General features: G+C 54.1%; 1 protein-coding gene across 1 annotated transcript; it reads left to right on the top strand.

Moving 5' to 3' along the window:
* Window positions 1-1,630: 1,630 nt before the first annotated feature.
* Window positions 1,631-14,134, top strand: LOC105511475 (vegetative cell wall protein gp1-like; the record flags this gene model as incomplete). Its single annotated transcript, XM_011941595.1, has 6 exons — window positions 1,631-1,777; window positions 2,165-2,175; window positions 2,594-2,627; window positions 8,605-8,895; window positions 10,230-10,514; window positions 13,940-14,134. Coding segments are annotated over 6 exons (963 nt in total), but the record flags the coding sequence as incomplete, so codon positions are not given.
* Between the last annotated feature and the right edge of the window lie 602 nt (window positions 14,135-14,736).

Raw genomic sequence — 14,736 nt, 5'->3', positions numbered from 1 at the left:
TCATATCTATTCACACTCACATTAAGAAAGGGGAAACGTAGTTCTTTAAAAACAAAATGTCTTCCAATTGACATTTGGGAATCTCTAATGAAAGTCCTTTTCCACAAAGAATTAAATACTGAATTCCCTCATCAAGAGGTAGGATCTCTTAGTGGGCAGCATACTGGCTTTTTAAGTACCAAATAAAAAAGAAAACCTGGTAGATAACAATGGTAGTAATGATGGTTATCAAGGCTCCTGAGCCCCTGCCGTGATCCAGCCACTGGAGAACCATTTGCCAGCATCATCTCACATGAACAATGTTTGGTAAGCGATCGTTCCATTTCATTAGGAAACAAGACAAGGACCTCACTTTAATGACTACATCTCTGCAATTTCTCATTAAGTAGCACGGCCCTGGGAGGATGGTGTGGCCAGATGCAGAGGGAAGGAGGCGGCAGCGGAAGCTGGACCAGGCGTGGACTGTGGATCCCGCAGGACACTGGGCTCAGGGTGATGAGGCCTTCAGACCCGGCTCAGCCACAAACCACCTATGTGGCTTCCAACAAGTCTTCAAGCCTCACAGTGATTAGATTTGTTCCTCTCTAAATTGGAGAGGTCAAGGGTTGCTAGACTGCGAGAATTTTACAGCCTCTGCCAATTCTGTGAATAAGTTGACAAACTGAAAAAATGCCTCTCAATGACAGCAGAGAGGGTTTCAGATGACTGACTGCTCCCTTTTAACACCCTGGTGACAGCTCGACCCTGGAGCAGATTCTCCTGCAGAAACAGAGAAGCCCCACAGTCACACAGTGCTCCCTCCCCTCCAGCACACAGTGTCTGCCCTGTCTGCAGCCTTCCCAGGCGATGACCAGGGGACAGCCTGACAGCAACTCATGGCAACGTCACCTCCCCGCACCCAGGGAAGAGCCGCTGCCTGCTGAGCACGCCTGCCAGCTTCCCCTCCTGTTCCCTCTGCTTGCCCAGCCTTATTCTCTTCCCCACCTGCGCCTGGGTAGGGAAGGACCGTGAGTGTCGAGGGAGCCAGGCCAGCAGCTCCACACTTCCATGTGTGGTTCCGAAGAGAAGCAGCTGTGGGTGCTCATTCAGGCGGTTATTCAGGGGCTCATGTTCCTGCAAAACACCGTGGGGGACTTGGGTGCTCTAGAGAAGCAGCTGCAGGGGCTCATGTGGCAAAACGCCACAGGGGACTCAGGTGCTCTGGAATCCAGCATGGATTTTCTCCCTCGTCATTCATGGAGCTCTGGGCAGGCTGCTTAATGTCACCAGGTGGGGTGGGATAAGGGATTCCTGAGGTTCCTTCAAGCTCTCCTGACCTGACACAGGGCAGGCTGTCCCATTTGCTTGACAATAACCACTTCTCTCTCTTTCTGGCTGCTCACCTCCCTTACCCTCTCCATCACCACACATCCACCATCTCCAGCACCTCCATCAGCCCACCACCACCTCCACCTCCACCACCTTCACCACCTCCATCACCACAACCGCCTCGATCATCTCCATCAACTCCACCACAACAGCCACCATCTCCACCTCCACAACCACCACCTCCACACCACAACCACCACAACAGCCATCACCTCCACCTCCACCACCTCCATCACCACCCTTACCACCTCCATCACCACCACCTCCACCACCACCTTCACCATCATCACCTCCACCTCCACCACCATCTTTACCATCATCACCTCCACCTCCACCACCTCCACAACCACCTTCACAATCACAATCACCTCTATCACCTCCATCAGTTCCACCACAACAGCCACCACCTGTATCACTTCCACCACCACCTTCACACCTCCACCACCACAACCAACTCTGCCACCTCCATCAACTCCACCCACTGCAACAGCCACCACCTCCAACATCATCTTCACCACCTCCACCTCCACCGCCACAACCACCTCTATCACCTCCATCACCTCCACCACCACAGCAGCCACCACCTCCACCTCCACCTCCTCCACCATCACCTTCACAACCACAACCACCTCTACCACTTCCATCAACTCCACCACAACAACCACCACCTGCACCACCTCCACCACCAACTTCACCACCTCCACCACCACAACCACCTCTGTTACCGCCATCAACTCCACCACAACAGCCATCATCTCCATCTCCACCACCATCTCCACCACCTCCACCTCCACCACCACCGTCACCACTTTCACCACCACTACCTCCACCACCACAGCCATCACAACCATCTCTATCACTTCCATCACCCCACCCCACAACAGCCACCACCTCCACCTCCATCACCTCCACCACCATAACCTCCTTTATCACCTCTACCACCACCCAGCACCTCCACCACCTCGTCCACCACTACCTTCATCACCACCCCATCTCTGCCCCACCTACCCCTATCCCCTTCACCATCACCTCTATCATCACCAACATCACCACATCCACCACCAACCCACCTCCATCACCTCTACTGCCTCCATCATCTCCATCACTTCCACCACCATCACCACCTCCACCACCACCACCTTTACCACTTTCACCGCCATCAGCACCTCACCACCACAACCACCACCACTACCACCACCTCCACACCTCTACTACCTCCACCACTTCCACCACCATTACCACCTCTGCCACTACCACCACTACCTCCACCACCTCCATCACCTCCACCAACATCATCACCTCCATGACCTTTACCACCTCTATTACCACCTCTACCACTACCACCACTACCTGCACCACCTCCATCACCTCCACCAACATCATCACCTCCACGACCTTTACCACCTGCAGTACCTCTACTATATTTATCTCCACCACCACCAACATCACCAGGTGCATTGCCTTTCCCATTCCCACCACAGCCACCATCACCACCACCATTACCTCTACCACCCTCACCACCTCCATCACCTCCATCAAATCCACCACCTCCACCAGTGTCACCACTTTTACCTCCATCACCACCTCCACCACATCCACTACCACCAGCTCTATCACCTTCCTAATCTCCAGCAAAATTACCTCCACCACCTGCAACACCCACAGCCCCACCACTTCCATTACCTCCAGCACTTCCATGACCATTACCACCTCTACCACTTCCACCACCCACAGCTCCATCACCTCCCACATCACCACAACAACCATGACTTTCATCACCTCCAATCATGACCTCCATCACCTCCACCACCTGCACCACCTCACCTCCACCACCTCCACCAATATCATCACCTCCTCCACCATTCCCTCTACCAACTCCACAGCCTCCATCACCTCCACCACTATCACCACTTCCACCATCTTCACACTGTCACCACCTTCACCACCTCCATGACCTCCAGCACCTCCACCACCACCAACTTCATCGCCTCCTCCATCTCCACCACAACCACCTCCACAACTTCCACTTCCACCAACATCACTGCCTCCATCACCAACAATACATCTACCACCACCACCTCCACCAACATCACCACCTCCATCACCTTTATCATTTTCATCGCCTTCACCACTTCCACCACCACCAACACCAGCTCCATCACCTCCGGGATCCCCACCAAAACTACTCTACCATCTCCAGCAAATCCAACACTACCACTTCCATTACCTCCACCACCATCACCACCTCCAGCCCTTCCAACACCATCCCCACCAGGTCCACCATCTCCCCCATTGCCATCACAACCATGACCACCTCTATCACCTCCACCACCTGCACCACCCCTACCTCCACCACATTCACTGTCATCACCACCTCCACCTCCACAACCACTACCTCCACCACCTCCATCACCTCCACCACTTCCACCAACTCCATCACCATTACCACCTCCACCATATCCACCACCACCTCCACCACCTCCATCACCTCCTCCACTTTTACAACCTCCATGATCTTCAGCACTTCCATCACCACCAGCTCCATCAGCTCCCCAATTCCAACATAACCAAGACCACCTCCACCACTGTCACCACCTCCACCACAATCACCACCTCCATGACCTTCACCACCTTCACCACCTTTACCACCACCTCTGTCTCCATCACCTCCCCCATCCCCATACCACTCTACCACCTCCAGCACCTCCAGCACCAACACTTCCAATGCCTCCACCACTGTTACCACCTCCATCTCCACCACCACCACCACCAGCTCCATCAGCTTCCTGATCTCCACCAAAACCACAATCACCTTCATCACCTCCACTATCTGCATCACCACCACCTCCACCACCATCACCACCTCCCCTACCTCTGCCACCTGCACCACCTCCACCACCTCTACCATCTGCACCACCTCCACCACCTCCAGCAATTCCACTCCAGCATTACCACCATCTTCTTCACCTCCATCACCACCTTCTCCACCTCCATCACCACTACCTCCATTGCCTCCCCCATCCCCACTACCTCCTCCACCTCCATCACCTCCCCCACCACCTCCACCACCATTTCTACCATCTCACCACATTCACCACCTCTACCACCACCATCACCTCCATCACCTCTACCACCTCCCTAACAGCTGCATCCCTTCCGGTGAGGCAGGGCTAAATGCCACTGTCTTCTGGCCTCTCTGGAGAAAGCTTTATGGGAGAGGAAAGGCTTCAGCAATCCAAAATGCTCTATTCAGAGGCCACAGATGGTTTTTAGACCTCTCTGCTTATGATCCCATTTTGGGGGGGGCTCCAACAAAGCCAGCTGGAGGAGAGCCCAGGGCCAGCACCCCTCTCTTGGGGAAGCCATTTAGAAGAGCTCTGCCATGTCCCAGGACACAGGATGCCACTCAGGTCTCAAGGCCCTGGGCAACTCTCGTCTAGAGAGGCTGGTCTTGGAATGTGTCCAGAGCTCCGTCTTGGAACCTGTCCTTTCTGAGGGTGATCCTCATGGCCAGCGCCCCTCTCAGCCCAGCTGGAGTCTCTCAGGCCTTGCCCTGTGCACTCTGCCCTGTCTGCCTTGGTATCAAGACCCTCCTCACCCCTTGGCTGTGTCTTAAGTGTCTGTAGAAGTTTCGGCTTCCCAAGGCCGCTCCTCCTCCTCCACCTCTCAGAAGGCAGTGGAAGGTAGAAGGAAAACTTTCTATTTACTGAGCAGTAGGTGTTGGTAAACCCCCTTCTGTGCTAGAACAGCTGCAAAGGCAAATAATGGGAAGCGTTGTCCCCCAAACACAGTTGCTACGAGTGAGCAGACCTGGGGAAGGGCGTTCCGACCTTGGCTTCCCTTGTAGTTGCTTAGGGAGAAGTTGAGATTGAGCTGAGTGAGGCCCAGGCTGCAGCCAGCACTCTTTGCACCACACAGCACTCTTTGTCTGTGTCTGGCTACCAGGCCCTAGGACATCCCCTGTATTGAAGGTGGGGCTGGGGAAAATGTCCTTCAGCCAAAAAGTAAACCATTAGTGAGTGCCCAGGCTTTGGTAATTTCATAAGAAGTGGATTTATTTCCTTCTTATCTCCAAAGAGGGCAGGGAATAGAGTATGTGGGTGCAGCAGGCAGGTGCTGAGCACCTGACTCCATGGAGAAGGCCTCGCCAGGCAAATTTGAGGGGGCTGAATGCAGACCAAGAATGAAGGAGCAAGTCAAGTGAGAAGGGACATCTGTCCCCCAGCCTGGCACATTCAGCTGCACAACATCCTGGTGAGGGGTGTGACCTGGAGGCCAGGGGGCTGAAGCTGGGGCGCTGGGGGTTGTTGAGTCCCCCAGCCTGGGCAGCCTGTTTCATGCCTCTGAGGAGAGACTTGAGCACTGGAATTGATGAAGGTGTTCAGGTTCATTCAGACCCACTCCTAGGACAGGGACCAATGCAGGACACGTGACGTGGGGACGTGGTGACGACGGCAGGCACTGGTTTTCCATTCACTTCCCCGTTGCCCTGGATTGGTTCGGGCAGGAGCCACCCTGAGCTGCCGTCCTCCACCTCCCTCCTGCAATCAGAGTGGTGAAGGCCACATGCATTCAAGCCAGAGCTTTGGAGTCAGGGCTGAGCTCAAACCTTGCCTCTCCTGGCTGCATGAATGAGTTATCCATTGATTACAAGCCTCGGGTCTTCTTCCATTAAATGCATATGGCAAGACTTCCTTCTCCTAGGGACGTGGTAAGGGTTGAAAATGTGATTATAAACTTTAAAAAAGGGGGCTAGCACCTAAAGGGGCTCCCAGGCAGCCCTCAGTGAACAGTTCCAAGTACCTGAAGAGGCAGAGGTGCTAGAGTGAAAAGGTCTGCGGTACAAGGCCAAGCCTACCACTAAATAGTCTGTGACCCGTGAGCTGGGACTGAGAGGATTCCCAGTATGCAAGACGTTCCATGCTAAAACCCAGGAAGTCCAGGCAAACTGGGGTGAGTTGGTCACTCTAGTTGGGAAAGTCATTTCACCCCTGTAAAGTCATGATGATGCCATCCAGTTCAGAGGGCCCTCGGCAAGACGTGCGTGAAAGTCCTTCCTGTTCACCAAGTGCTGCACTAAGGAGGGCACTCTGTCTTCGTCACTGTTGTCACTGACACTCCCCTGATCAAGTCCCTTTGCCTGTACAGCCCACCCACCCCAGGGCCTGCAGCGATGACGCCCTGGGGCAGCAAGCATGCCACCATCTGTGCATTCCCCTCACCACCATCAAATGTGCCCACACTTCAGCCTGAAAGGACCTGACAAAGAAAATCCTTCCACCACTTGCATTGTCTGGGTCCCAAACAGAAGAGAAACAAGATCGGAGTTGCTGGTTGCCAATCAATAAATAACAATGACCAGGAATGTGACATGGGCATATTATGTGCCTGGAAATTCAGTTTCGCATAGTTAAAAGTCATCCTCAAAGGAAAAAGCAAAACGTAGGCTCTCCTTGGTAGTCTCTGGCAAAGTGAGGTTCCTAAACTTCCGGCTTAACTAAGTTAGCTGAATGGCAGGCCTGATTTTATACAACAAAGAAAACAAAAGCTCCACGTACTTCTAAGGTTTGGGGGGCTGGGGTTGGTATAGAAAGCTAGATTTATAAGCTGACTGGGCATTGACTGATGGGACCCACAGGAGACAGAGGTGACCCTAAGGGAGGGGACGAGGTCATCGTGTGGATGGGGCCACCAGCCGACACGCTGGACACTGCCAGGCTGGCATGGTTTGAGATACACTAAGGGTGAGGTTTCCCAGGCTCACACCTGTAATCCCAGCACTTTGGGAGGCCAAGGTAGGTGGATCACCTGAGGTTGGGAGTTTGAGACCAACTTGACCAACATGAAGAAATCCTGTCTCTACTAAAAATACAAAATTAGCTGGGCATGGTGGTGTGTGCCTATAATCCCAGCTACTCGGGAGGCTGAGGCAGGAGAATTGCTTGAACCTGGGAGGTCGCAGTGAGCTGAGATCATGCCACTGCACTCCAGCCTGGGCAACAAGAGCAAAACTCTGTCTCAAAAAAATAAAATAAAATAAAACAAAATAATTAACCATAATGTTACCACGTGACCCAGCAATTCCACTCCCAGCAATGCATCCAGGAGACATGAAACTGACATTCATACAAACAACCCGCACATGAATGTTCACAGCAGCATTACCTACAATCCACAAAACAGGGATGCAGCCCAAATGTCCACCCACAGATAAGTGCATCAATAAAACAGGGTCTATTCACACACTGGACTATTACTCCACCATGGAAAGGAATAAGGTCCGATGCTACCACATGGATGAACCGTGAGAACACACTAAGTGAAAGAGGCTGGTCATGTTGTGTGATCCCATCTGAAAACATGAAGTGTTCAGAATCAGGGCCCCTCAGAGACAGAAACCGGATTTGTGGGTGCCATGGCCCGGGGAAGGGCAGATAGAGGAGTGACAGCTGCTGCACACAAGGTCTCTTTCAGGGTGATAAAAATGTTTGGGAATTACTAATGATGATGACTGCACAACTCTGAAATACGCTAAAACACATGAATTGCACACTTCAAAATGGTTAATTTTGTAATAAGTGAATCATAGCTCAATTTTTAAAATTAAATTAAAAAAGAATAAAACAGCAAGAGCCAAAGCAGCCCAGCCCTGGCAGTGCGGTTGGTAGGTTGGCCTGGCCCCCAGTCCTCACATCGCACCACAGACACCTTTGCCCGGCCCCCTCAAGAACAAGCGCCCACGCCGACACCCCTCCACACTGGGGGAGCCACAGCCAAGCGCAGAAGCCCCAGCCCTGGCTCCGCACAGCCTCCTGTCCGACCTGGCCACGCAGCTGTCTCCTGCACAGTCAGAATTCCTTCCACCCCCACAGCTGTGGCTGGACAGGGGAAGACCGGGGTGAACCATCTGGGCCGTCCTTGAGGGAGAAGAGACCCAGAGAGAGGAGGTCAAAAGAACGCTCTCAAAAAGAAGCCAAGTGGCTTCCTGGGCCTGGGGACTCCAGTCCCTGGAGGAGAGGCCAGGCCAGGGACAAGGACCGCGTGCTTGACTGTGCGAGCCACCTGAGCGATTACGTAGGCCCTGAGCCGGTCTAGCAGCTCCAAAGTGCTTCTCAAAATCAGGATGCCCGGGATGCTAGAGCCACACTCAGCGCTCTCTGCCAAGCTGGGTTAAGCCCTTTCCAGTCCCTGCAGGAGCACAGCCAGTCGGCAGGTCTCAGCTCCCATGTCTCACAGGGAAGAAACGGAGGCAGAGATGAGTCCAGGGAGGCTCCCTGCGGCCTCCCTCGGCTGTACGTGGCGGCAGCGCACCCGCGCCAGGCACACCCCTCAGTGGAGCTGCACGGGTCTGCCTGTGGGCGGAGCCTGGAAGAAGCTGACATGCTGCCAGTCTTGGATGGGAAAATCATGAAGAAGGCAGGTGTCCCTCTGAGCCCTCTCACCGCCCCAGCCCCACCCCAGACTCCCAGCCTGCCCTCCGAATCGGCCTTGTCAGGGAAAGGAGCCAGCAGACGCCCCCTCGCTCAGGTAAACAGGACCACCTCCAGGCCGAGCCTTCCATCGCAGTCTGTCCTCCCTGTGATCGCACCTGTAAAGCCACATTCTGCTCCCCCACGCCTTCTCCACGTCTGCACACGCTTACCCATGTTTCTCACGCAAGGGGTGCGCCTCCCTCACCAGGCTGCACACTCCGTGACACAGGGCGGTGTTGCCCACTCTACATCCCGTGCCCAGCACAGGGCCTGGTAAGTATCGACGGAGTGAACGAATGAGTGAATGAATGAATGGGGACTCATGGATTTCCGCTACTCACCTCCCTCAGAGCATCTTCACCACGAAAGGAACAAAGCCACACCACTCCCCAGGACCCTCAGTGTCTGAGGAAGGGAAGGAGGCTTCAAGGCCACTCAATTCAACCTCCTTCCCAGAACTGAAACCCCCAAGCCTGCTTCCCAGGATGTCTGTCCCTTCCGCCCAGTGTGCACTCACAGGCCCCACTCTGACTGTACAGGATCGGGGGTCTGTTTTCAGGGTGTCTTGCTCACTTCCCTAACACCTCATTCTCCCCCGCCCCCACCAACACCAAACGAAGAAGGAAAAGGACAGGGGAGGAGGAGAGAAAAGAAGAGAATCAAAAGAGAAACACAAGTCTAATCATCGAATAGCCCAGTATGTGCAGAGAGGAAACGGGAGGCGGGATGAGCTCACAGCCCTGGGAAGGGAAGGGCAGGAGGCCTGGCCAGGCAGTGGTGACTCAGGGCTGTGCTTTTGTGACTTATCCACAATGGTGGGGCAGTGCACGGGTTCCATGCGGAACAAAGCAGCTCTATGGAGCAGCTACCAAAGCCAGGGCAGAGCTGGGAGCAAACACTCGGGGAAGAAAGGCAGCTCCTGGGTGTGGGCTGGGGGCCGCAGGAAGTGCAGGCTCACTCATGGGTCTTCCAGGAAGCAGCAATCTCACAGGGCACCCAGGACGGAGGAGGGGGCACAGAGGCCCACGCTGAGAAGACTCAGCCACAGGATGAACTGCTAGACTAGGCTGGAAAATATGTGAGGCCAAGGAGCAACCTCACCCTACGACTTTCCAGGACTCCAGGCAGCGCCCACAGGCTCTGTGTCCGGCCCAGTTCCTCAGGCTCCGGCCAGAGCCTGTGGCACCAGCCTGGCCCTGTCAGGCGTCCCTAGGCCTGCCTGGCCCCTCTGGTTTGTACCAACTTTAAGCATGAGAAAGGCTGCTGCCTCCATCTGCATCCTTCCTGGGACACCCCCTCCTTGCACAAGCTTTGAGGAACCTGAAGGTCCACAGCGTCTCCCCGTCACTGTACTGCCCATGACACTCCTGCCACCGCTGGCACACCCAGCAACAAGGCATTCGCAGGAACCAAGGGCGGGCACAGGCAGAGCAGGCGCCCAATAGCTATGTGGCCTCTGAAGCCCCAAGCGGTCCAGAGCTGAAGTCAACCCAAGAGAATGCCACCAGCCTCTATGGCAGGCTCCAGGGGCCCAACGAGGGGCCTGCCCCTTCCCGACCCACAGCCAGCCTCTGGGGCTCAGCCCAGTGTCCCGTTGCTCTAGCTGTGTGGCGTAACCTCTGCATCTCACTTTCCGTGCCATACAGTGCCACTACATCAGGGGTCTTCACACCGGTGCATAAGGGCACAACCCCATTTAGAAACCCTCTCCCAGCAAGTGTGCTCTTTGCTACTGGGCCCTCAGCTCCAGGGAACAGGCCTGAAGGGGCCAGGCCTTAGGACAGCCCCTCTTGATAGAGACAGAGTTGTACTTGTTCCTTGTCGAAAGTGTCTCTGGCACCAGTTCACCCACGAGGGTTGAGAAGGTGGTGAATGGGCACAGGCACAGGTGTCTGGGAAGGGCTGTCCCCCGCACTCTCCCGCAAAACAACATCACAGCAAGGGCAGAACCAGGAGCCACTGTGTGGGTTGCTGAGAGTCCCATGTGCTGAGCAAGCTGACATTTCCCCGTCTGTCCTTGCTGTTAGCCACTCACTCCCCTGCTGAATGCCAGCTCTGCTTCCAGGCGCCCAGAGTGGATGGCCAGGCCTCTGCTCCAGCAGCAGAGGGGCACAGCATGGGGCTGGGGGGCTGGAAAGCAATCTTCCTTAAATACAAAACCCCCTGAGTAAGCTTCCCAGACCACTCAAACCAAACCCACCCACCCCCGGCAAACCCCTCTCCCTCGCAGCACCTTCAGGGCTACCCAGCCTCTAAGAACCTGCTGTTGATGTCTGATTCTTTAGACCTTTACCTAATCAGATAGAATTTCCAGCAGGAACAGAAATGAAAGGGGCACTGCATGAAGTCAGGTGAGCCCTGCGGGGACTGACGGGTTGTCCTCCTCCAGGCCCAGCAGAAAGCTCTGTCACTCCCTCTCTTGAAAGCACCTTGCTGCACCCTCCAGCCTATGCCTTAGATCACACCAGTCATTCCTCAGATGGACGGGCCACCCGTGGCATCACCTGGAATACAGCCCAGAGCACCACCATTAGGAGTCCAGGGCCCGATGCAATCATAGGGCAGGAAAGCAAAATGCAAATAGGAAAGGAAGCAAGAAGGAAAGACAGACCCCAACAGGACACCCCAGGCCACTGTCTTGGGGGCAGCTCATACCAAGAACAGGAAGAGGAGCTGCAGAGACCTTCCAGGAGCCTGGAAACCACGTGGGAAGTAGAATCGAGGGAACACCTGTGCCCTGGCCTAGGCATGCGGGTGGGTCAGGGCAGGAACGGTCCGTCAGCCCCTTCTGTCCCAGCTCACTCTGCCTGGCCGCCATGGCAGACGAGAGCTCTGCTCAGGGATCCCGGCCGGCGGCCTGCCCATCTCTGCGCACACTTTCAGGATCACGGGGTCGAGGAAGAGTGTGGGATGTGCTGGCTCTTGGAGCTTCTGCCCCAAAGTGACACAGACCTCTGCCATACATATGTCATTGACTCAGGCAAGTCACACAGTCACTGTCAGGTCCAACAAGGTAGAAATGTGTAATCCTTTCACAGGAGGGGCACCAAGTATTTTTAAACAATAATGCAGACCGTAGCAGAGGGAAAATTGGTACAAGCACCTTGGAGAACAGTTGACTGTCTGCGGAGCTGAGGAAATACACGTGCTAGGGCCCAGCAATTCCACTGCTGAGAACACAGCCTAGAGACACGCAGGCCCGTACACAGGCCACGCGGACCAGCGATGCTCCTAACAGCTGGAGACGACTCGAATAGCCATCAAACGCAGGATGAGTGCAAGATTACGGCACATTTAGAAAGACAGGCCCTTATACAGCAATCGAATGAACAAGTTAGAACTGCAGGCAGCAACGTGGACTCATCTTAAAACATCATGTTTAGCAAAATCAATGACTCAAAAGAACATCAACAGTGGAATTCCACTTTACAATCTTTTTAAAACAGCAACACTAAATCCTATTTTAAAGACACACGCATAGTTCCAAACTACAGGGCCAAACAAGGAAGCGTTCCACACAGAAGTCAGTACTGGGGCTCCCCATGAGGAGGGAGGAGAACAGCAGGGTCCTGCTTCCTGAGTCAATGAGAGAATCACACTGTTGTTTACAATTATTCATCATGCCGTCTGTACATTTTATGCATTTTTCTGTATGCTTTCTATTTCACAATTCAAGGTTTTCATAAGTGGAAGCGTGATGAAGAATGCGTTCGGTATTATTACACACGCAGTGAAGTCAGTGTGGGACAGAGGGCAGGAGCAAGGAGACCTGCTGTGTTCCCTACATCCCTGAGGGGCCAGGTAGAGGCGCTCAGCCTCCTGGGCCCTGAGTTTCCTGAGTTTCCTGGGTGATAACAGAAGTGTGCCAGAACAATTGGTTTTTAAGCCTCTCCCCTATGTTTTTTATTTTATTTTATTTTATTTTGTGAGGGAGGGTATCAGGGTCTTGCTCTGTCACCCAGGCTGGAGTGCAGTGGTGCTATAGCAGCTCACTGCAGCCTTGACCTCTTGGGCTCAGGTGACCGTCCCGCCTCAGCCTCCTGAGTACCCAGGACCGCAGGCACACTCCCCAAGCCCAGCTGTCTCCTGCCTTTCTATTATAGATTCCGATTCATATTAGGACAGCAAATCATCTCGCTGTGATCCTGTGAAGAGTCTTTCATCTGAGACGCCATGGGCTTTCCAAACAGAAACACCTCCATTCCAACCCAGAGGCGAGAGGACGCGAAGAAAGCCCTTCCTTCAGGGCCTGCGTGGATGCGGTGGCTCCGCCTCTGCCCTGCTTCAGGAGGGAGCACTGTCATGGGAAAGCTTTCTGTTTCCGGTCAGCAGACTGTCTCCAGGAGACTGGAGGGAGCCCATCACCGCGGCCTGCCCTGGAATCACCGATTTGGCAGAATCCTTGGAGGCAGCCTCATCTGACACCTCCATTTTTTTTTTTTTTTTTTTTTTTTTTGAGACGGAGTCTCGCTCTATCCCCCAGGCTGGAGTGCACTGTCTGGATCTCAGCTCACTGCAAGCTCCGCCTCCCGGGTTCACGCCATTCTCCTGCCTCAGCCTCCCGAGTAGCTGGGACTACAAGTGCCCGCCACCTCGCCCGGCTAGTTTTTGTATTTTTTAGTAGAGACGGGGTTTCACCGTGTTAGCCAGGATGGTCTCGATCTCCTGACCTCGTGATCCACCCGTCTTGGCCTCCCAAAGTGCTGGGATTACAGGCTTGAGTCACCGCGCCCGGCCGACACCTCCATTTTTGACTGACAATAGTGTAGCGACCATTGCTGTCACGTTTGCTGTATATCTCCTTGCCTCGTCTACCTTAGCGACAACCAGGTCAGGCAGGTACTGTCATCACCTTCACTTTGCAGATGGTGAAAAGGAGGCCTTGGGACGTTCACAGTCACGTGACTGGTCAGTGGTGCATACAGAGCGACATTAGCCCTAGAGAGGGTTAGTGGTGACCTGACTCAGGGCACATCTTGTGCTGGTGAAAATTAAGACTGAACTTAACTTTCGGTTAAAATTAAGGCTGACCCTAGAATACAGGTGTCTGGGATTCTCCTGGTGAAGAGCACTGTAAACTACCTCTCGTCCTCCTCCAGGATGCCCTGCCTAACCCAGCTCCCCTCAGCCGAGCTCCCAGCTCCCAGTCACCTGGTGCCGCCCATGACGGCTCTGGGTGGTCACCTTCTCGTGTGTCAGTCCCCCACAGAGAAACAGGAAAGGAGACCACCACACCAGGCCTGGACTGCGGCTACAGCGGAGGAGCTTCCCAGTACGGACTATGGATAGCTTGAGTCAGCTTCCAAACCAAAGGCTGGAGGACTCTTTCTCTGGTGTGTGGCCAGTACCAGTGACACAGCCAGAAATGGTATTTGGCTTTTCTGCAGGATTCTGGGGAGAAAACACTGTGATAATGACAAGGCTGATTTTTTTAATGTATCTGGGTCTGACTCTGTATGAATTTGTAATTCCCGTAATGATGCTTTCTCGAAGGAGGTAGGGAAATGTTGTTTCGTTGAAGAGTGTTTGGCAAAAGCCAGTGTGAGACATTGGTGGGGTGTTTGGAGGTCTAGGGACAACTGGAGTGTCCATTCTGAGGCTGGAGGTGCTGGGGGCCACTGATGCAGTGGTCAGAGTGGGTGGGCATCTCAAGTAACCGTGAAGGATTTCTTTTTGTACAATACTTCCTTACTTTGGAGTTGAGAGGGTAATGGCGGATGTATGATGAGAGAGAGCCACCTGCTTTCTGGGTGCCTTGGCAGTGGGATGTGGCTAGGACCCTCCCAGGTGCACACCTCTCAGGAAACTGTACAGCATCGTAAGTGCTTTGGTCAGGTCGACAGTGTGCAGAGCTTGGACCGCACCGACTCACCCAGTGGCCTGACAGTACCGGAAG

This window comes from Colobus angolensis, unplaced genomic scaffold (assembly GCF_000951035.1).
Source record: "Colobus angolensis palliatus isolate OR3802 unplaced genomic scaffold, Cang.pa_1.0 Scaffold2, whole genome shotgun sequence".
In the NCBI taxonomy this organism is placed as follows: Eukaryota; Metazoa; Chordata; class Mammalia; order Primates; family Cercopithecidae; genus Colobus; species Colobus angolensis.
Note: the sequence above shows the minus strand (reverse complement) of the source record. Positions and strands in the feature narration are given on the sequence as shown.